Raw genomic sequence first — 24,628 nt, forward strand, 5'->3', positions numbered from 1 at the left:
TCTTATCATCCCGTAACTCTGATTTTTTCTGTAGATAAAATGTAACATCCTGTCTTTGTTAAGTTCTTAACAGAGTATAATTCATAGTAACCAAATTTTGAATTACTGAATGGCTTACTGGAATGTTATCTGGACATTTGTAGAAAACAGTTTGAAACATGTTTACATGGTTAATCACCTGATGAACATTTTATGTTTGGTGATGTTATCACATGTACATTTCATACACCAACATATATAAATTATATAACTTAATATTATTCATCATGGTTGCATATCACCAAACGACACTAATTTAAAGTCAAGAGATACACTGACAATTATTCCTGTTGTTTTTAATAAACAAAAACAGTTTATACACTGAGTGCTCAGCCAAACTTAGTAAGTAACACATATTTAGAAATGACATAAGAAACACAATGCAAGTTATAAATCACTATTTCCTTCGTTTTGGTTTATTAACTTCACTCCTTCTGAAGTAATTCTTCAAATTCCCATTTCTGATTCCTAGCACAGCTGATTTGGAAGTTATGTCACGCATAACAAAAGGCGAATAGCCTGAAAAATAAAATATAATTAATTTATATGAAAAATGCACAAATGTAATAATGCTCTAGCATGTCTTACCACACTGTTTCAAATGAACAGTGTGCTTACAAAGCTGTAATATTTGAGAAAAAAATGAATTTTAGCAAAAATACTATTTCATTTGTACAACTCTGAAGCATTTGCTCACACATGAGATGGTCAAGACAGGAACTGCAGAATTAACATTTCTCAAGTGTGATATTCATAATGTTAGGTAAGGAAGTTTGATTGATATTACAGTTGCTGAAATAATGATTCTTTTAAAAACAAATGTTATTGTTGTGCCATTTTTATAGAACACATTTTCTAAAACTGCTATGTTAGTCTCTGGGAAGAGCTTGATATGACAAGGATTAAAATAAAAGTAGAGCAACTATATGACACAACACACTTATTTCTGCCTTTTACATGCCTTTAAAAATACAATTAGACAGTATAGCTAATCGTCACTCATCTTCCGGATAATTTCAAGTACTGCCAACGGAGGCCAACTGAGGAGGCAAAGGCTGTTGCACTCTCCATTTAAAAGAGGACATGGCGAATTTCCGGAGAATTTCAAGTACTGTCGACAGAGGCCAAGTGAGAAGACAAAGGCTTGGTTCAAAAGAGGACGTACAAATTATGACAGTCAAAAATTAGTAGATATTTGCGCATCCGTGGAAATATCTTCACAAGGTGCATACAGAGGTCCTATCATCATACCTTGGCTAAGGATCTGGTGGCGAACTCAAAAAATTCTAGTCCTGTGTAAAATCACTAAGGGGGTCTAAGTCTTCCATCTAGTCTCTTGTTGACCAGTCTGGTTTGGCAGCAGAAGACAGCAAAAGGAAGCCAAAGTTTTAAATTCCACATATAAGAAATCATTCATACTGGAGAATCATACAAATGTACCATTGTTTGACCACTGCACAGAGCCCCGTATGGATGACATAGTAATAAGCATCCCTGGTCTAGAGAAACAACTGAAGAGATGGAAACAAAGTCGGCAGGTCCAGATGGAATCCCAGTTCGGTTTTACAAAGAATACTCTACATCACTGGCCCCTTACTAGGCTAGCATTTATCGCACTCTCTTGACCAGTGCAGAGTGCCAAGTGACTGGAAATAAGCACAGGTGGTTCCTGTATATAAGACAGGTGAAAGAACAGACCCACAAAATTACAGGTCAATATCCTTAACATCAATTTGCTGCAGAACTCTACAGCGTATTCTGTGTTTGAATATAACAAATTTCCGTGAGACTAAAAAACTTATGTCCACAAATCAGCATGGCTTTAGAAAGCATCACTCGTACAAAACCCAGCTTGCTCTTTTCTCATGTGATAAAATGCAAACTACTGATGAAGGGCAACAGCCAGATTCCATATTTCTAGATTTTTGAAAAGCATTTGACACGGTGTGCCACTGCAGACTGTTAATGAAGGTAAGTGGATATGGACTAGGCTCCCAGACATGTGACTGGCTTGAAGACCTCGGTGGTAAGTGTTCATCAGGAGTGGCCCAGGGAAGTGTCACAGGATTGCTGCTATTTTGTACGTATGAGGGTTGTAACTTAAATAGTGGCAACTATTTGTTCACAGCTGATACAAAAGAGTTACATGTTTGCACCTGTTGCTGTCCTTCAAAGTAGTCACCAGCGTTGTGTAGAACTCGCTGCCAGCGATGTGGAAGGCGTAGTATACCGTTAGCAGAGCCTGTTCTGTTGATGGTGCGAACGGAGTGGTCTAAAGTTATGGTGATTCTCATGTACAACTGTGATGGTGTTATCCTAACGCACTACATTCCTCCGCAGACCGTCAATGCACAGTATTACTGTTCGTTTTTGGAGCATCACCTGTGACCAGCTTTGCGAAAGGAGTGGTGATATTTTCTGCGCAACCTACCATAATTTTCCACAACAATGTGCGGGCGCATACAGCGCAAGCAGTGGCTGCTCTGTTCGGTCGATGAGACTGCGAAGCACTGTACCATCCACCATACTCCCCGGACTTAAGTCCTTGTGACTTTGATTTGATTACAAAGATGAAGGAACCACTTCGTGGCATTCGCTTCAGAACTGTTCCAGAAATTCGACAGGCAGTAGACTGCTTCATTCGCACCATCAACAGAACAGGCTCTGCTAACGGTATACTACACCTTCCACATCACTGGCAACAGGTTTTACACAACACTGGTGACTACTTTGAAGGACAGTGACAGATGCAAACATGTAACTCTTTAGTATCAGTTGTGAATAAATAGTTGCCACTATTTAAGTTCCAACCCTCAAACATAAATGAAGTGGCAGACAGGGTGGGCAACAATCTGCAGAAGTTCACTGGTGATGCTGCGGTGTGCTGGAAGGTACTCAAGATAAGTGACTGTAGGTTGATTCATGATGACCAGACAAAATTTCCAGTTGGTGTGATGAATGGAAGTTGTTGTTGTTGTGGTCTTCGGTCCTGGGACTGGTTTGCTGCAGCTCTCCATGCTACCCTATCCTGTGCAAGCTTCTTCATCTCCCAGTACCTACTGCAACCTACATCCTTTTGAATCTGCTTAGTGTATTCATCTCTTGGTCTCCCTCTATGATTTTTACCCTCCAGTACTAAACTGGTGATCCCTTGATGCCTCAGAACATGTCCTACCAACCGATCCCTTCTTCTGGTCAAGTTGTGCCACAAACTCCTCTTCTCCCCAATTCTATTCAATACCTCCTCATTAGTTGTGTGATCTACCCATATAATCTTCAGCATTCTTCTGTAGCACCACAGTTCGAAAGCTTCTATTCCCTTCTTGTCTAAAGTATTTATCGTCCATGTTTCACTTCCATACAAGGCTACACTCCATACAAATACTTTCAGAAACGACTTCCTGACACTTAAATCTATACTCGATGTTAACAAATTTCTCTTCTTCAGAAACGCTTTCCTTGCCATTGCCATTCTACATTTTATATCCTCTCTACTTCGACCATCATCAGTTATTTTGCTCCCCAAATAGCAAAACTCCTTTACTACTTTAAGTGTCTCATTTCCTAATCTAATTCCCTCAGCATCACCCGACTTAATTCGACTACGTTCCATTATCCGTGTTTTGCTTTTGTTGATGTTCATCTTATACCATCCTTTCAAGACACTGTCCATTCCGTTCAACTGCTCTTCCAAGTCCCTTGCTGTCTCTGACAGAATTACAATGTCATCGGCGAACCTCAGAGTTTTTATTTCTTCTCCATAGATTTTAATACCTACTCCAAACTTTTCTATTGTCTCCTTTACTGCTTGCTCAATATACAAATTGAATAGCATCGGGGAGAGGCTACAACCCTGTCTCACTCCCTTCCGAACCACGGCTTCCCTTTCATGTCACTCGACTCTTATAACTGCCATCTGGATTCTGTACAAATTGTAAATAGCCTTTCGCTCCCTGTATTTTACCCCTCCCAACTTCAGAATTTGAAAAAGAGTATTCCAGTCAACATTGTCAAAAGCTTTCTCTAAGTCTACAAATGCTAGACACGAAGGTTTGAGTTTCCTTAATCTTTCTTCTAAGATAAGTTGTAGGGTCAGTATTGCCTCACGTGTTCCAACATTTCTATGGAATCCAAACTGATCTTTCCCGAGGTCGGCTTCTACCAGTTTTCCATTAGTCTGTAAAGAATTCGTGTTAGTATTTTGCAGCTGTGGCTTATTGAACTGATAGTTTGGTAATTTTCACATCTGTCAACACCTGCTTTCTTTGGGATTGGAATTATTATATTCTTCTTGAAGTCTGAGGGTTCGCCTGTCTCATACATCTTGCTCACCAGATGGTAGAGTTTTGTCAGGACTGGCTCTTCCAAGGCTGTCAGTAGTTCTAATGGAATGTTGTCTACTCCCGGGGCCTTGTTTCGACTTAGGTTATTCAGTGCTCTCTCAAACTCTTCACGAAGTATCATATCTCCCGTTTCATCTTCATCTACCTCCTCTTCCATTTCCATAATATTGTCCTCAAGAACATCGCCCTTGTATAGACCCTCTACATACTCCATCCACCTTTCTGCTTTCCCTTCTTTGCTTAGAACTAGGTTTCCATCTGAGCTCTTGATATTCATACAAGTGGTTCTCTTTTCTCCAAAGTTCTCTTTAATTTTCCTGTAGGCAGTATCTATCTTACCCCTAGTGAGATAAGCCTCTACATCCTTACGTTTGTCACCATCACTGCTTAGCCATTTTGCACTTCCTGTCGATCTCATTTTTGAGACGTTTGTATCCTTTTTGTCCGCTTCACTTACTGCATTTTTGTATTTTCTCCTTTCATCAATTAAATTCAATATCTCTTCTGTTACCCAAGGATTTCTACCAGCCCTTGTCTTTTTACCTACTTGATCCTCTGCTGCCTTCACTATTTCATTCCCCAAAGCTAGCCATTCTTCTTCTACTGTATTTCTTTCTCCCATTCCTGTGAATTGTTCCCTTGTGCTCTCCCTGAAACTCTGTAGAACCTCTGGTTCTCCAGATCCCATCTCCTTAAATTCTCACCTTTTGCAGTTTCTTCAGTTTTAATCTACAGTTCATAAAGAATAGATTGTGGTCAGAGTCCACATCTGCCCCTGGAAATGGCTTACAATTTAAAATCTGGTTCCTAAATCTCTGTCTTACCATTATATAATCTATCTGAAACCTTCTAGTATCTCCAGGGTTCTTCCATGTATACAACCTTCTTTCATGATTCTTGAACCAAGTGTTAGCTATGATTAAGTTATGCTCTGTGCAAAATTCTACGAGGCGGCTTCCTCTTGCATTTCTTAGCCCCAATCAATGAATGGCAGCTGGCTCTTAATGTAAATATCTAGACGTAATGCTGTGAAGCAATATGATGGAACGAGCATGTGAGGGTTGTGGTAGAGAAGGCAAATGGTCAACTTCAGTTTATTGGGAGCATTTTAGGAAAGTGTAGTTCATCTGTAAAGGAGACCACATACAGGACACTAGTGTGATCTATTCTTGAGCACTGCTTGAGTGTTTGGGATCCGCACCAGGTCGAATTGAAAGAAGACATCAAAGCAATTCAGAGGCAAACTGCTAGATTTGTTACTGGTAGGTTCGATCAGCATGCAAGTGTTACGGATATTCTTTGGGAGCTCCATTGGGAATCCCTGGAGGGAAGAAGAGATTCATTCCAAAGAGCACTACTGAGAAAGTTTAGAGAATTAGCATTTGAAGCAGACTGCAGAACGACCTTATTGCCACCAACATACATTTTGTTTAGGGACCATAAAGATAAGATACAAGAAATTAGGTTTTTTGTCATCAGTCTTCTGACTGGTTTGATGTGGCCCACCACAAATTCCTCTCCTGTGCTAACCTCTTCATCTCAGAGTACCACTTGTAACCTATGTCCTCAATTATTTGCTGGATGTATTCCAATCTCTGTCTTCCTCTACAGCTCCCTCTAGTACCATGGAAGTCATTCCCTCATGTCTTAACAGATGTCCTATCATCCTGTCCCTTCTCCTTATCAGTGTTTTCCACATATTTCTTTCCTCTCCGATTCTGCATAGAACCTCCTCATTCCTTACTTTATCAGTCCACATAATTTTCAACATTCGTCTGTAGCACCACATCTCAAATGCTTCGATTATCTTCTGTTCTGGTTTCCCCACAGTCCATGTTTCACTACCAAACAATGCTGTACTAAGATGTACATTCTCAGAAATTTCTTCCTCAAATTAAGGCTTATATTTGGTATTAGTAGACTTCTTTTGGCGAGGAATGTCTTTTTTGCCATAGCTGTTCTGCTTTTGTCCTTCTTGCTCCGTCCATCATTGGTTATTTTACTGCCTCGGCAGCAAAATTCCGTAACTTCATCTACTTCGTGATCATCAATCCTGATGTTAAGTTTCTTGCTGTTCTCATTTCTACTACTTCTCATTACTTTCATCTTTCTTCGATTTATTCAGTCCATACTGTGTACTCATTAGACTGTTCATCCCATTCAGCAGATCATGTAATTCTTCTTCACTTTCACTCAGGATAGCAATGTCATCAGCAAATTGTATCACTGATATCCCTTCACCTTGAATTTTAATTCCACTCCTGAACTTTTCTTTTATTTCCATCATTGCTTCCTCACTATACAGAATGAACAGTAGGGGCAAAAGGCTACATCCTTGTCTTACACCCTTTTTAATACGAGCACTTTGTTCTTGGTCTTCACTCTTATTATTCCCTCTTGGCTGTTGTACGTACTGTGTATGACCCATCTCTCCCTATAGCTTACCCCTACTTTTTTCAGGATTACGAACATCTTGCACCATTTTAAATTGTCGAACGCTTTTTCAAGGTCAACAAATCCTATGAATGTGTCTTTATTTTTTTTAGTCTTGCTTCCATTACTAACCCCAATGTCAGAATTGCCTTTTTCGTGCCTTTACTTTTCCCAAAGCCAAACTGATCAACAACTAGCACATCCTCAATTTTCTTTTCCATTCTCCTGTATATTATTCTTGTAAGCAACTTGGATGCATGAGCTGTTCAGCTGATTGTGAGATAATTCTCGCACTTGTCAGCTCTTGTTGTCTTCAGAATTGTGTGGATGATGCTTTTCCGAAAGTCAGATGGTATGTCGCCAGACTCATACATTCTACATACCAATGCGAATAGTCGTTTTGTTGCCACTTCCCCCAATGATTTTACAAATTCTAATGGAATGTTATCTATCCCTTCTGCCTTATTTGACCTTATGTCCTCCAAAGCTCTTTTAAATCCTGATTCTAATACTGGATCCCCTATCTATTCTAAATCGACTCCTGTTTCTTCTTCTATCATATCAGACAAATCTTCCTCCTCGTAGAGGCTTTTAATGTATTCTTTCCATCTATCTGCTCTCTCCTCTGCATTCAAAAGTGGAATTCTCATCGCACTCTTAATGTTACCACCCTCGCTTTTAATGTCACTGAAGGCTGTTTAGACTTTCCTGTCCGTCCTTCCGACAATCATTTCTTTTTCGATGTCTTCACATTTTTCCTGCAGCCATTTCATCTTAGCTTCTCTGCATTTCCTATTTATTTCATTCCTCAGCGACTTGTATTTCTGTATTCCTGAGTTTCCCAGAATATTTTTGTACTTCCTCCTTTCATCAATCAATTGAAGTATTTCTTCTGTTACCCGTGGTTTCTTTGCAGTTACCTTCTTTGTACCTATGCTTTCCTTCCCAGCTCTGTGATGGCTCTTTTTAGAGAGAGATATCCTTTCCTCTTCAACTGTACTGCCTACTGAGCTATTTCTTATTGCTGTATCTATAGCATTAGAGAACTTCAAGTGTATCTCGTCATTCCTTAGTACTTCTGTATCCCACTTCGTGTACTGATTCTTCCTGACTAATGTCTTAAACTTCAGCCTATTCTTCATCACTATTATATTGTGGGCTCATATGGAGACATATAGACAGCCATTTTTCCCTCACTCTGTCTGCAAGTGGAACAGGAAACGAAACAACTATTTGTGGTACAGGGTACCCTCTGCCATGCACCCTATGGTGGCTTGTGGAGTATGTACGTATATGTAAGCACACACAAAAACAGAAAGAAAACACATGCTAGTTTCTGCAGCTGTTTGTTTCTATGCCAGGTAGGAAAGAGGACTCAGTTAGGGAAGGTTGGGAAGGAAGGGCAGATCATTCAGACTCCAGGTCGATAGGGGCTTGCAGTCAGGACACGGGAGACGGCTTTCCAACCTTATCCGACATACACATTTTTACTAAAATGTAGACTTTCACGGCTGGAAATAAGTCCATTATAATTATCTGGGCTGTTATGCCGTGATCAGTTGATGAATTCTGTGTCGATTCCCAACGTTTCGTCTCTGACTGCAGGAGACATCTTCAAGGGGGTCCGTAGCTCGATGGAAGGTCCCACACACCCACTGGCTCGCTACTGACTGCCGCTAAATTCCATGTCCGTGCGCTCCCACGCCGCGGCGTGATGTCACGTGTTTTGAAAACGTCAGTGCAATTGGCCGCTGTCCGTCGCCATCAATTGCCGTTGCCATCACCCAGTAGTGAACGGGTGGTACACATCTTCTTTAACACCGGCATCCATACACTGTTTAATTTCAAGCCCTCCTCCTTTCGGTTGAAATTATTTGGGTGTTTAGCGATTTCGATTGCCTCCCTGTAGAGCCTTTTGTAATATCCGCTTGTGGCTGCTAGTACTTGCGTCTCCTCGAAACGAATATTGTGGTTCCCTGGCTGGAAAGCGTGCTCCGCAACAGCTGATTGTTTCGTTTCTCCTCTTCTACAATTTCCCTTGTGCTCTTCCAAACGTTTAGAAACAGTTCTTTTAGTGGTACCCACATAAACATCACCACAGCTGCATGGGATCCTATACACTCCAGCTTTTTCCAATGGTTTGCGAGCGTCCCTGGCAGGCTTAAGGTATTCCTGTATCTTCCTGGTGGGCTTGTAAATTACGGTAATATTCCGCTTCGACAAGATCCTCCCTATTCTTTCCGTTACATTTTTAACAAACGGCAGGAAAACCTTAGATTTTGCAGTAGCCTGTACGTCAGTATGATTTCTGCGTGGCTGCCTCAACGCACGTTTTATTTCGGCGGACGAATATCCGTTCTGCATTAGTGCATTGTGGAGGCGTTCCATCTAAGTGTCAAGCAACTCAGGTTCACAAATATTTCTAGTTCTGTCCGCTAATGTCTTGATAACACCCCACTTCTGTTGTGGGTGTTGGTTCGAATCCCGGTGCAAATAACGGTCCGTGTGCATGGGTTTGCGGTATACTGAGTGGCCCAAAGTACCACTTTTGTTTCTAAAAACAAGCACGTCTAGGAAATGTAATTTGCTGTCTACCTCCTCCTCCATTGTAAACTGAATTCTCGAGTTTATACAGTTCAGATGTTCGTGGAACCGGCTTAGTTCCTCCCTACCATGTCTCCACAGCACAAACGTGTCATCCACGTATCGGAACCATACATTTGGTTTTTTGCTGGCAGTACCTAAGGCCTGTTCTTCGAATTTCTCCATAAAGAAGTTTGCAATTACGGGACTTAGGGGGCTTCCCATAGCCACGCCATCCATTTGCTCATAAAACTGTTCATTCCACTTGAAGTATGTGGTCGTCAAACAACACTTAAACAGTTCTGAAATATCGGCAGGAAAAATTCGATCCAGCTGTTCCAATACATCATTAAGTGGAACCATGGTAAACAGCGATACCACATCGAATCTGACCAATATGTCCTCCGGCTAGACCACTATGCCATTCAATCTGCTGATAAAATGTGTCGAATTCTTTAGGTAAAGAGTCCAAACGGCCCACATGTGGTTTTAACAGCGTAGTCAAAAACTTGGCTAACGAGTACGTGGGCAAACCAATGGCACTTAGTATCGGTCTTAACGGCACATTTTCTTTATGAATTTTGTTCAATCCATAAAGCCTCGGTGGTAGCGCAACCGAATTGCAGAGACCTTTCTGTACACTCTCTTCAATGGAGGACTTTTTTATTAACCGCGACACAGTTCTGAGAGCGTTGTTAGTGGGGTCCTTATTCAGCTTCCTATATGCTTGCGGATCCAGTAGATCAGTAATTTTACTCTGATAGTCAGCCACATCCATAACCACCGTTGCGCTTCCTTTGTCTGCTGGGAGAACCAAAATACTATCATCGTCATTCAGGTGTTTTAAAGCTCTTCTCTCACCCACAGTTATATTACTTTTCGGCAGTTTTCATTGGCTAATATTCTCACTGTTTCTATATGGATTTCTTCAGGTGTTACAGAATCCACACTGCGAATTCCTGCTTCACACTGACTATAATTTCTCCCATGGGCACAAAACGCGGACTAACAGCAAAATTTCCTCCCTTGGCAAGCACAGATGTCTCATCGTCAGATAACGAATGTTTGGACAAATTGATAACGGTCCGGGAAACATCTAAATGCCGAACAGTCTGATTAGGTAGCAAATTATCAAACTTCTTCTTCTGTCTACTAAGACGTTGTCAACATACGCTTCCCCATGGTATCATGCAGTTGTCTATCAATTTTATCCCAGTCACCGCTGCACAGTTTATTACTGATTGTAATATGGAGAGACATTAACTTACAGTTTGTGCTTGCCAAGTCCCGTCGGGTCTGCTGAATGCGCTCTCGTAGTAAGGCCTCCTCAGTCTGTTTGAAAATGCGTTGTGCCTTTCCCGAATAGAATTGCACTGACGTTTTCAAAACACGTGATGACACGCCACGGCACGGGAGCGCGCGGACACGGAATTTAGCGACAGTCAGTAGTGAGCCAGTGGGCGTGTTGGACCTTCCATCGAGCTACGGACCCCCTTGAAGATGTCTCCCGCAGTCGGAGACGAAACGTTGGGAATCGACACAGAATTCATCAACTGACCACGGCATAACAGCCCGGTTAATTATAATGGACATACACATTTTTCCTCTCTGAGGAATGAACTAACAATTCCTAAAGTCGGTGCAGTTTATTCTACTTTTGCGTGTATCAGCAGCACTGGGAATCTTGTCTGGCAAGTTATTCCTGTCTCATGGTAATTTTACAATTTTTAAAGTGTTCTTTATACTGCACTGTTATTAGTTCTCTTATAGTTCTATTTCCAAAATGGAAATCAACAATAATAGAGGGGTCAAATTTCTTATGAAGAGATCAATATTACTGTCCCATTTCATTTTCTTAAAAACAAAACTACTGGTCAAATTATGGAACCATGGTCAATAAACAGCAGTGCAATAAAACAGTAAGGTAGCAAGAGTTGTTGGGGGCAAATTTCATTCCATGGACATTTATACTGATACACTGGAGTGTCACAGAAATATTCAATATTTTTCAGAATGGTCAATAAAGTTCCCAAAGATCTGTTATAAAAGTCCATTAAGGCATCAGTTACTACATAAATGACATCTGCACCAAACCCCTGAAGTCACGACATGTACTGCCTAAGGGTTTTCTACCACTGAAATTTTCCTTCTGTGATGCACGGAGTTAGGACTGCAAGAAGTGCCATAACAACTTGTATGTACTGCAAACATAGCCTCCAACTGACAGTCAGCAGTTTCCATCTTCTAACACAAAGAAGCTGTTGAGTGGTAATCAATGCTCAACCAATATAGGCATGAAGTACCACTTTGATACGACTTTAAAGGAAATGACACTCTCCTCTTTATAAGTCTGCTTCTGCTGCTGCTATTGAGATGTAAACAGTGTCAATATCATAGTACTGGGTGTCACTGTAATTGCCTGTGGAATGAAGTATGCACATAAGAGCACATAATCTTACTTAAGAAGAACACTCATAATGAGAACTAACCAATCTAATAATTGTAAATACTTCAGGAGTGAGGAGGATCACTCACTGAAAAGCAAAGAAAACTTGCTGGCTTTCAGAATAATCCTTTTTTGAGCCAGAGTACACACACACACACACACACGCACGCACGCACACACACACGCACACACACACACATACACACAAACACACACACACACACACCAGTATGGTACAAGCTGGACAAATAATGCCAGTGCTGCATTTTGGCAAATTTACGAGGAGGTTGTGTCCAGTGCAGTAGATAGAGGGGGAGAGAGAGAGAGATGGGACACAGGGAGGAGGGGTGGGTGGCTAGTGGCTCGAAGGGGGGTAGCCAGTCTGCCAGCCAGGAATATGGAAGAGAGGGGTTTGGCAGGTGCAAGCACTAGGCACATACACAATTGTCAGAGCTGGTGGGAAGTGGCGCACACTGAAGGTGATGCCAGGACATGAATTGTGAACGGGTGGAAGATGGAGGAAGGAGGAAACAGTTATGTGGAGGGTGCGGGGATAGTGGGTTACTAGGGACTGAGGCCAGGATTAGTGAAGGACGTATTGCAAGGATAACTCCCATTGCGTACTACAGAAAAGCTGGTGGTAGGGGGATCTAGATGGCCTGGGTTGTGAAGCAGCCATTGAAACAGGACATGTTATGCTCAGCTGCATGTGGTCCCACGAGTTTGTTAACTTTGTTCCTGGCACCAGTTCAGCAGAGTCATTTCTTGTAAACAACTGGTTTGTAGTCATAATGACATAAAAGCTGTGCAGTGCTTACAGCACAGGTGGCCCGGCCTCTGTGGAGATACAGTAAATCTGTGAAAAGAGTGGAGTAGGACTGTTGGTTGGGTGGATTTGGCAGGTCTTCCACCAAGCAGCCATGTCATATACCAACTCTGCTGCAAACACTGCACAACTTTTTATGTTCGTATGACTACCAACCAGCTGTCCACCAGGACGAATGGCCACTGCCAAACTGTTGCCCAGAACAAAGCTGATCCCCCCTCCTACCAATCGTACAACATGCAGCTGAGCATAACAACCTCTATTTCAATGACTACTTCACAATCTGGGCCATCTGTATCCTTCCCTCTACCACCAGCTTCTCTGAAATATGCAGATGAGAGTTATCTTTTCAACACATCCTTCACTCCCACAATCATTCTGGCCTCTATCTCCAGTAACCCACTGCTTCCACAGCCTCCACCCAACAGTTTCCACCTCTGTGTTTTCCATCCCACAGCAATCCACAACATCATGTCACCTTCTCTGTCGTGCCTAGCCTGTGCACCTGCCGCCCATCTCTCCCACATTCCTAGCTGGCAAACCAGATGCCTTCATCCTGTTGGATGTGAGATTTTTTGTTTTCCTCTCATAGAACGTCTCTCAGATATTCAGATAATTTGGAGTCTCTTCTGAGTCATCCTTAGAGTTGCTGAAACTACATGCTATGAAATAACAGTTCAGTTCTACTCTGTTTCTCCTCCAATGTAAGAGAAAGGCATTTACTTTTCCAAATGCATTTTTTCAAAATGGAAACTGATGCAACACAGTTAATTTTTTGTTTTCAGTACAACATGCAGCAGTATGATTTTTCCGAACACACTGATCTGGAGAGTAGTCTTGCATGGAAGGGAAATGTGGATGACAAACACTTCAGCTAAGAAGAGAATAGAAGCTTCTCAAGGGTGGTGCTACAGAAGAATGCTGAAGACTAGATGGGTCAATTTATTAAGAAATTTCACTTTAAGTGAATTGACAAAGCATTACCTACAGAAATATGTCATAAATAATGTGAATAAAACGAAAGATTATTCTATAATTGGTATTGCTCCAGTTCAAAATTTATTTATTTTTGAAAGAAATGGTTCAAATGGCTCTGAGCAATATGGGACTTAACTTCTGAGGTCATCAGTCCCCTAGAACTTAGAACTACTTAAACCTAACTAACCTAAGGACATCACACACACATCCATGACTGAGGCAGGATTTGAACCTGCAACTGTAGCGGTGGCGTGGTTATAGACTGTAGCGCCTAGAACTGCTCGGCCACCCTGGCCAGCTGAAAGAAATGGTTATGGTTTAAAAAAAAGGGTCAATTGGCCTAAATAAGATAAAAAAAAGGTGGCATGGTGGTCTCAGTACCAAGTCAATTCCAGTATTTGCTCTGAATCTTCCACTTAACCCTGTGGTGCACGAATTTCACTGCAGTGGACAACTTTTAATGGTAAATTCTCTGACGGTTTCAGTGAGTCACGAGGCTGCAAATGCATGCAGGACACAACACCAGTTGGGAGTGACCACTGCAGGGAACTGTGTACATTTTCAGCCTCAGGACTGATTGAAAATGCCAAAGAAGCGATCATTAACAGCTGTCCACTGTAGTGGACACTATGCGCCACAGGGTTAATCTAAGTCAACTGGAAAATTTCAGAATATGTTACAACTTTCAAAGAAACTTGTCAATCCCCCAGCTAACACCAAATTAACACCACTTGTGGTTTTCACAAACCTGCAATATAATCTGGATCCAAGGGATCATTTTTCTTGCAAGCCAAACGTGATGGTCGCTGATGTGGAACAGGCTGATCCTCACATAAGATTGGATCATTTGAGTGCTTTCCACCTCTGAGCCTTGGAATTGAGAACTGTGAATGGAAATACAAATTAGTGGTTTCAGTATCTCTAGAAACAAAGTAGCATTTACAACACATAATAAGAGCTGCGCAATTGATATAAATTCATAGAGGTGTATATCTTCAAAAGCAACAATGGTAAAACAAGAGACGTAACTGACTATCAATGCCTCACACTACATCTCAAAGTTATTGCACCGTGGTCTGTTAATGCAGTTGTACCAATATCTGGAGGTATTCCACCACAGAGATATTTAAGGTCAATTAGATATTGGTAATGCCAATGGTCAAAGTGAAGAGAATATGAAATGTAAACTCCCAACATCTAAAAGAGCATTTCTGAAAATGAAGTAGCTGTTAACATTGAATGTAATTTTAAATGTTACAAAGTTTTTTTCTGAAGGTATTGGTCTGGGGAATACCCTTGTATGGAAGGGAAATGTGACGATAAGCACTTCAATAAGAAGAGAGTAGAAGCTTTTGAAGAGTGGTGCTACAGTAGAATGCTGAAGATTAGATGGGTCAATACAGTAACTAATGAGGAAGTACTGAATGAATGTGAGGAAAAAAGAAATGTATTGCAATGACACAAATTGACTAAAAGGAGGGATCATTTGATAGGACACATCCTGACACATGAAGGAATCTTCACTTTCGTGATGGATGGAAATGCTGAGGGTAAAAGATGAATCAAACCAGTCTTCAGGCTGAAGACTACAATGACAACCTTTCTATGTAGAAATATACATAAAACATGCTCAGAACAGATGCAGAAACCTAATCCATGAAGTGAAGAGAGGGACCATTCATTCTAGCATGTAAAAGAATCATTCACCTACCATTATGCCAACATTCATTTTTATTGACACTTCAAAAATTCAAAGAACAGCAGAAAATGCATTTTATATTATTTTTGCAGCATCAGGGTTAACTCACTATTATTTGAGGGGACGAAATGAGAGAGCTGGATGTGAGGGAGGGGTGGTGGAATTGTAAAAGAGACTCTGAACTGTTCATAAATGAGTAAGCCTAACAGACAAATGAAAGTTAAAGTCTAATTTTCTCTCTTAAGCAGAAATAATAAGAAAAGTTGTTATTTCATTTTGTGAAATTTCTCATGTGTATTTCTGTTCTATAGTCTGGAAACTGAATTAGGAACTGTTGACTGGCTTCAAGAGGATCCTGCGAATCATACCACTGTGAAGTGGCAAGGCAATCCCCTGTTGTGTCATAACAAGTCTCCTAACATGATGTGATCTCCAATTAATCCAACTGAAGACGAAATAATCACCTGGTCGAATCTGATGGGTTGTGTCTGTAGTGACCCAAATAAGATTCCACATCCAAAATCTGGGCAGACACCTGTACGGTGCGCCACAGAAGTAGCAGAGGCAGAGGCTCCCCCCCCCCCCCCCCCCCCCCACACACACACACTTGGATGCGCATGTAGCATCTTCATAGTGCACTCTACCAGCTGGCCAATAGCTTATAGAGTTGGACCCGGTCCACGTCGTTCTCAGACATATGTTGACATTCGCCATGTGTGTCTCCGACTAGTAGTGCAGCCATTCCATGACAAGTGTTTTCCTGTGGCAGTCTTCTTGAAATAATAAAGTGTTGTGTTTGTAATTATCGGTGTGTTCCTGAAGCCAGAACACACTGGAGACGAGTAGGATTGTTTTTCACGTGTTTTGTTGTGCAGTTGCTTTTCACACTAGGCTGCGACATTTTACTTGTTGTGACGTGGAAGCTCTGCTTCAAAAATTGGTGTAACAGCAGACAGAACTACTTACAGCTGTGTGACAGGCTGTACCAGGGTTGCTCTTTTCACCTTTGCATCTGGTTATGTTTCCTCCGCTGTTCCTTCTGTTTGATGAGGCAGTAGAATATTGGCATACATATGAACACTGCCTACAGCATCATTTCAGGCCTTCCATGTGACGAATGCAGAGGTATGTCATGCAGTGTTTTTGTCATGGATTTCACCTTGTATCAGATGTTGCAGCTGTTGGCCTCATCACAGGAACTTTCTTCATTGTCTTTTGACAATTTATGCTCATTGTTGTTTTCCTATTACCATTACAGCATGCACATTGTGGCTGCTGGGGTTGAATTCTGCTAATGGAGGAAACAGTCCCATCAGTCTTATCGTGTCTGAGCCGCAACTCTCTACAGCCTTAGTTGCATGTGCCATTTTGTCATGTCCAAGTCAAAAGTGTCATATGCAGACAACATGGTTCATGAAGTCATAATCTGCTCCACCTTGGATAAGGAAGTCCAGAAACAAGCCTTCCAATTAGAAAACCCTTCCATTGAAGAGGTGTTGTTCATTGTCCAGTCATATGAGATCTCACAGCTGGATGCATGGAGTGATGTGACGGCAGTGTAGCATAGCCCACCTGCATCCAGGGAGGGTGACATAGCGGTGGTGCAAGCCGGCCCATCTGGCGGCTTGCTCATAGCAAGGAAACAGCATTCCAGCCGCCATTCCCTGTTGCCGTTGTGTACATCTTGTACTCCCAACATGATAGATAAAAGCATCCCCGGCACTGAGCCATTTGTCATGTCAGAGAAATGGCCACATGTAGTACTCTGCCAAACAACAGCGCAGAACGCAATATCAGATGACACGGATATGGATTTCCAGGAAGTGTCATCATTAGGCCTGATTCCTGATCAGTCATCCAACAAGATTTTTATCAAGGTTTTGGTTCTCTTGTGACAGTTGCACCTGCATGTGGACACCGGCATGGCAGTTTCTCTGCTTAATGCCCAAACATATTCAGACCTTGATTCTTCTCTGCTGTCACCAGTAAACAGGCACTTACAGAAATAAGGTAAAAAGCAAATTGTCTTGCTTTGACAATTCACAGCTGATGTTACCTATAGATCAGTAACTCGGCCAATCACTTTTATTGTTGTTCACTATGCTAGTTTAGAAAACAATTTCAGGTTTGATGCCTTTCAAACCTTTGGCTTTTCAATCATGGACTCCATACAGTTTGTATCTGCTGACAGCCTCTCTCTATCATTGGAATCTCTGTGCTCCTAATTTCAGGACATTTTTTGTGAAAGGCCTAGGGTGCACCACAGACTTTAAAGCACACAGTTGACAGTTGGCTGGTGCTAGATTTTTTTAGCTCTCCACTCCAAAGTCAAGGTGGAGCTGGACCGGCTTGCATCTCTTGGGTTGTGGTCCGCATTTCTTCTAGCTAATAGGCTACACCCCCTGTTATCGTTATGAAACGCTCTGGTAAATTGTGAACTTGCAGTGACTGTAAGGTCACTGTGAATTCACAGTTTGTGGCCAACACACATCCGTTGCCATGTTTGAAAGAGCTGTTCATACGCTTAGCAGGTGGTCAATCCTGTGCCAAACTTGATCTTTCTGAAGCATATCACCAGTTACCCTCTGATAAGGAGTCCATGTGTATCATTGTTCTTAATAGGGTCATGTATACTATTCTACAGTGTTTCAATCACCTGGATGACATCATTGTTACCAGACATACTACAAGCAACCACCTGCACAATCTCCAGGCTGTTTTTGAAAAAGTTTGGGTCCTGTGTCTGCAATACAATCTATGCAGTCTACAGAAGTCTAAATTTTTCCAACCCTTTCTTGAGTATCTGGGCTACAACATATCATGGCAGGATACCCAACCACTTGCGAGTCTGCTCAAGGCCATTATGGACCTGACTTGTTGCTCTTCGTCATACTAACTGCATGCTTTCTTGGGTAGACTTACCTATTACCATTGGTTCATTCCTCGGGCATCCGCCATCCTGGGGCATCTGCCATTGTGCGGCCTTTCTACCTCCTTCTTCACAAGGGCACTTCCTTCCTCTTCAATGTGCAACCAGGCCTTTCCCATATTGAAGGACCAACTCAGGTCAGTGCTGTGTCTAGCTACTTTTGAGTCTAGCAAACCACTCATTTTAGCTACAGATGCCTCGCAGTAATGCATGGTGGTGGTCACTGCTCATTGGAATGCAGATGGCTCGGAGCAGTCACTGGTATTTCCATCCAAAACTCTCAGTCCAGCACAAGTCTATTAATCCTATATCAAGAAGAAGGCTCTGGCCATTGTGTATGTGCTCACCAGGTTTCATGTATTCTTGTATGGCACCAAATTCCAACTTATTGCGGACCATAAGCTGTATTTTCGTTATTCAGTCCATCCGCCTGGGTCCCCAATAAGGCAACCCACAGGTTACATTGATGGGCACTGTTCCTCTCCAAATACCACTATGACATTCATTTTCCCCCCATGCAGACACTTTATCCAGACTACCCATCTGTCCAGACCCCGAGTTTTATAGAGAGGAGCTCTACTTGGATCTTGCCTCCCGCCAAGCTGTAGACGGCTTTCCGATCACTAGTACCCGGCTTGCAAGGGCCACAGTGTCTGATCCTGTCATCAAGCAGATCATCCACTTCATCCAGGAGGGTCAATTGTCTCATCCTCCGGGCCGTGCTTCCACTCTGCTTCATAACTATTTTGTCTTGCGCCATCGTCTCTCAGTCTTAGATGTAGTCGTCATCCTCTCCCTGGATGACACAACTTCCAGGGATCATCATATCTGGGAGTTTGCGGCAGGAGGTCTTAGAGCTGTTGCTTGAGGGCCACTGGAGTATTTCTTGCACCAAAGCCTTGGCTCACAGGCATGTGTACTGCCCGGCCTTGAGTGGGAACTGGAGCATTTGGTGGCTGCATGTCCCCAGTGCGCTAGTCAAAAAGCGGCTCTGAAGGCTTTTTTTCCCCATGGACTACAGCAACCCAACCCTGGGAACACATCCATGTGGATTTTGCGGGTCCATTTCTGAATGCGTGTTTTAGCTGATTGTCACTGACACATTTTCATGTTCCTCATTTATGCGATCCAGTGCTCCTTGGTTACTACCGAAGTTACTATTCAGGCTCTTTCAAAAAAAATTTTTCTGTGGAAGGTCTCCTGGTTACTCTCGTTTCCAGCAATAGACCTCAGTTCCTGTCCCAGGAATTACATGATTTCTGTGTGTGGTCAAGCATTTGTAATGTTCACTCACCTCCCTTTCACCACCAATTCAATGGGGAGGCTGGCTGCATGGTTCACACCTTTAGGGCCCAATAGAAAAACTATCAGCAGGATTTTCCTGCTGAGGAGGCATTGTTGTTCTTTCTGATGGCCTACTGTACGACTCCTATTGGTTCCTGTCCTAATGCTGAGCTTCTCCGTGGCCATCAGCTGTGGACGCTGCTCCACCTCCTCCATCCAGGTTCTCGCCCAAATTCATGTTCCACTGTATCGCTTTTCCCGCCAGTGACAGCAGTCTGGGTGCGCGGACTTGGTTGGCACACACACTGGTTACCGGCAACCATTGAGCGTCACAGTGGCTGCTGTGTCTACACTCAGCAGACAGGATACCAGGAGGTTTGCTACCATCAAAATAAGCTCGAGTCTGGGAGGGCACCCACCCACCAAATCCCGGCTGCGCCAATTTTTGCCTACATCTGTGCCACCAGATGAGCCTTCGACTTTGCAGCCTCTTGCAGCTATTCTGGTACCCCTCCAGCTGATGGACAAGCTCCTTGCCAGATCGATGTCTCCTGTGTCGTCTCAGTCTGCAGTGGGGTTGCCTCCAACTTCCCCACTGCCACCAGACATCGCCATGGATTCCGGCTAGGACTGCTCATTGCTGGTCCCATCATCTTTTGCTCCCATACAGGGGAAGTACTGGGGCGCTTCTCGAACCAGGCACTTTTGCCCCTGTTCTGAGGTTTCCATTGACCAGGAGTTGCTCTCCTAATCGCCTCCAAGGCCTCAATGGGTGTGAGAACCATCTCCACACTGCAGCCATCCACTCCATGTTTAGGGAATTAGCAATGCTCTGCCACTAGGGGGGAAGGGGTGACCCATGTAAGATTCCACACCCATGATCCAGGAGTGCCACAGAAGTAGCAAGACACTAGCGCCAGCAGATAGAGGCCCCCACTGTAAGATGCATGCACAGTCTCTGTAGTGCACTCTACTGGCCAGCCAATGATTTGTAGAGTTGGGCCCGGTCCACTGACATTCAGCTTGTGTGTCTCAGACTAAGAGTCTAGTCGCGTCCGTGGGAAGTGTTTTCCTGTACCAGCCTTCTTTAAGTAATAAAATGTTGAGTTTTTTTTATTATCTTTGTGTTCTTGTAGTCAGATCTGGAGAAAATTTTTATCTGGAAAATGACAGAAATTCTAGACCCAATACTTCTAATGCTGATAATGTGGCAGCCTTTGGGCTTTGTCTCTCTTGCCCGAACAGCACTCTCTCTACTGTTGATGGGTCCAAGCACCCATGGAGAGGGCAGAAGGGGCTTTACTATTAAGGCAACTTGAATGTTAGGTATCTGATTTTACTCTTAGGGAAACAGTGTCACAGGAGGAAAATGAATCAATTGTGCACCTTGCGTATATCTTAGGAGGAATCATCCATCAAGTGGTAGAAGCTGTCCCTGGAGTAACTGAGATCACAGGTTACAGTATGATGCAGACAATGGCTCACCTCATCACCACCAATATCTGTTGTCTAAGATCAGAGTGTATCCTTGGTTCTTTGTAGACAATGGAGAAAGTGGTGGTTCAGTACAGCTATCTATTAGCACCATTATTGCAAGGAATGGTCAAGGTAATCAGGTTGAGGGTCCAAACTAGAGACTTGATGGGTTCTGTAAAAAGATCAGATGAATAGCCCTTGCTTATGCAAATGGGGGGTGAGTTATAAAACCATCCATGACAGATCATTCCTGGATGTGCGGGCAGTATATATGATGTGTACATTTTAAATATTAGCTATTAACTGTTAAGAGTGTTCACTGCCAAGCCCAAGAACTCACTCTCATTTCTTTCCCAAATGGTAGTGTCTCTCTCTCTCTCTCCACCATAACAAACCCCCCTCCAAAAGAAACACTGATGAATCTACTATCTGCCAAATTTAGATACAGTATTATTAGAGTTATTTCAAGATAGCCTAAATTCAGTAACACAGATTTAGCACACGGTGACTAACAGCCTTGTAAGGACAGTATTGCGAAGTAATAATGAATTCATTATTAGGCAACTGCCTCAAACAATTAGTCCAACAACTCACTCACGAAATGGATGTTTAGGATCTCCTGGTACAAACAAACCTTATCTTTCTGAGAGAGTCACAAAAGAGACTGTGATTAGTAACTATGATGTTATTACAGGGATTGTACCGTATTTACTCAAATCTAAGCCGCACTTTTTTTCCGGTTTCTGTAATCCAAAAAACCGCCTGCGGCTTAGAATCGAGTGCAAAGCGGAAGTTCTGAAAAATGTTGGTAGGTGCCACCACAACTAACTTCTGTCGTCGAATATATGTAGGGTTTCGCAGGCACAAAGATAAACACTGGCACCAAAACTTCTGCGTCAGTAAATAAATTTTAAAGAAAAAAGGTCGAAGACGAGCCTTTTTTCTCCGCCCTGAGTTTCGACCACTGCGTTTTCATACATTATCCAACGAAGTAAAAAAAAAATTCCGTATTGTTCAACTTCGAATGTAGCAGCATTTCAATGCACTACGAAAATCCGACTGGCAAGACTGATTGGGATGTTTGTCAATATGGCCTACTCTGCGTTCTGAATTTTTTCCTACTTGTGAGAAGAGATGGTTGCTAATAGGAACTTTTATGAATTGTGAATCACATGCAGTATTCTCTTCACCATAATAATAATATGAATATAAACATTTTCCCATGTATTCTTCCGTGTTTGCTGCTATCTCATTTAAATCCTGTCTGCCTAATAAACTACAAAACTAGAGTGAGACAACAGCAAACGTGGACGAAAATACATATCATGTCATGTTTATATTCGTATTATTCTTATGCCGAATAGTGATACAGTCAGAATTGAAGCACGACAATTAACTAGATTTTTTAATCTAAGATAACTCTAATTTCTGTGCAGAGTGTAATGTACTAAAGAGGCGCCTGCAAAGACTTTCAAACGGAGAAAAATTTTCGCTAAACTCTCGTTCAGAACATCTTCTATCGTACGCAGTCTATTATTTGGTTCTTGTTGATTATTATCAAAGAAAGCAGCAGTGTAAGTAACAACAAATAGCAGTCTCTTGCAATTGTTTTGCCTAATGAGACGATTCCTCTCTTTTTTTAAAAAAAATTGTAAGCGGTGGTAGCGCGCACAAAAGCAAGCAATGCCGTGAGCGGCGACAGGTCGTAAACACTCATTATCTGAATGTGACAAACAATGCATGACACAGTACAGTAATGCATTTTCAGCTTTGAGTGACGTAAACACCTATAACAAAGAGAACGGCACTTATCAGATCAAAGAAAAATAATCAATCAATTCAAACCAGACGAAGCACGTGAAAAAGTAAGGGTATCCGTATAAATACAGACGGAGCGCCTGACGCTTAGCAACGGCTACCTGGTAAAGCCTAACTGCTAAGCTTATGACTCGAACCAAACTACTATAGCTGTATCGTCATTCATTTGACCTAAATTGTGTCTCATATTACAATGGACCAACTTTGTTTCGATTTGGAGGTGCGGCCTAAAACTTTTCTCTCCCCTTGAATTTCGAGTCTCAGATTTCAGGTGTGGCTTAGATTCGGGAAATTTTTTTTTTCCTCGATTGCGAGTCTCATTTTTCAGGTGCGGCTTAGATTCGAGTGCGGCTTAAATTCGAGTAAATACGGTAGTCACCAAGGGGAAAAAAATACGTAGGAAAGTATTTGTGTTTGGTACAACTAATGACACAGTCACTAAGAACTTACTTAAAATACAAATTGTAAACATTTTGTTGCCCTGAAAAACACAGAACAACTGTGGTTAAAGCTTAGATACATTATAAACCACGGTCTAGGTAAATACATACCAAATAATGACAGATGTTGAATACTCACCTTAGTATAATAGTACTGTGCATGTTAACATCTCTAACGATCCCTTCTCTGATGGGATGTTAACCCCTAAACTTCCTTCCTTTGGAGAATGTTGTGAAAACAGAGACTACTACAGTCTCTCTGAAAAGGAGACTGCAGGGAAACTTATAGATAATACTTAACAGCAACTACTGCATTTGTAAGAAGGGGTATGTATGACAGCAACAATAATTACCACAAATAGATTGTTGCGAGAGATGTAGCAGAAAACCCTAGAAAGATCTGGCCATCTACCCAATCATGGATTAGTCTTGTGTTGGGGTAGACAGAAAGCCAAAACATTAACTTCTGCATTTACCAATGTGTCCCAACATGACATTACTACTGTGCCAATATTCAACTGCCACAGACAAGCAAAAATGAGAGAGATTGACAACTATCCTTTTGATAATACTGTCATCATTCTATCCTGGATTTTCCATTGTTTGCTTTTAAGAATCAGACTACTCAAAAAAGGTACCAAGACCTGGTGGAATCTATACTAAACATTCATCTTCTATCTACACACATTTAAACTGAAGTGAGCTCCCACGATTTCTATCTGTATGTTCAGACTAATCTCCGGAACTACTGTAGGGGTTCTGATACAGGTTTCTTTAATAGGTATGACTGATTCAGGAGCAAGGTTTGTGTATACAATTTATAAATATTTCATGCTAATTAACTGAACTATGATGAATTAAAATCCATTGCTGCTGTGAAAACAATGCCATTGCCATCTATTGGTGAATGGCAGGACTCCATGGAAGCACAGCTCTGTGCAGCACGACACAGCCCCATCAAACTGAGTTCATACACTCCGCTTTATTTGATGTGCCTACAATAGTCAGAAAGTGTTCAGTGCAGTGCACTCGTTGCTAACATACCTTTACGTATGGAGAAAGGAAATATACGTGGACACAATCTTCTTGATACCTTAAACATAGAGGATGGAATGGGATTCAGAAATTCCTTGTAGAAGACTACACAAGATTTTGAAAGACTTCTACACAAGGTTCAGGAACGCATTTTGAAAAAAAGACAAGTTTACGTAGCCAATTTGTGCTTTCCCAGATTAGCAATCACAATTCACACTCACAATTTAGGGCAAATTCTTTCAACAATGGGCATTGACTTATTTCACTACGAAGTATTGTAATAAATATGACCAATAATG

The 24,628-nt window shown here is 42.0% G+C and overlaps 1 protein-coding gene across 1 annotated transcript in view; it reads right to left on the reverse strand.

The window, feature by feature from the left end:
* Positions 1 to 309: 309 nt before the first annotated feature.
* LOC124622579 (RNA-binding protein NOB1) overlaps positions 310 to 24,628 on the reverse strand; it is a 61,642-nt gene continuing 37,323 nt past the window's right edge. Inside the window, exons 6-7 of the mRNA XM_047148327.1 lie at positions 14,397 to 14,532; positions 310 to 558 (exon numbers count right to left, since the gene is read on the reverse strand). Of these exons, the coding sequence (XP_047004283.1) occupies positions 437 to 558; positions 14,397 to 14,532 (258 nt within the window). The 3' untranslated portion in view covers positions 310 to 436. The remainder of the gene's footprint in view (positions 559 to 14,396; positions 14,533 to 24,628) is intronic.

This window comes from Schistocerca americana, chromosome 7 (assembly GCF_021461395.2).
Source record: "Schistocerca americana isolate TAMUIC-IGC-003095 chromosome 7, iqSchAmer2.1, whole genome shotgun sequence".
Taxonomy (NCBI): Eukaryota; Metazoa; Arthropoda; class Insecta; order Orthoptera; family Acrididae; genus Schistocerca; species Schistocerca americana.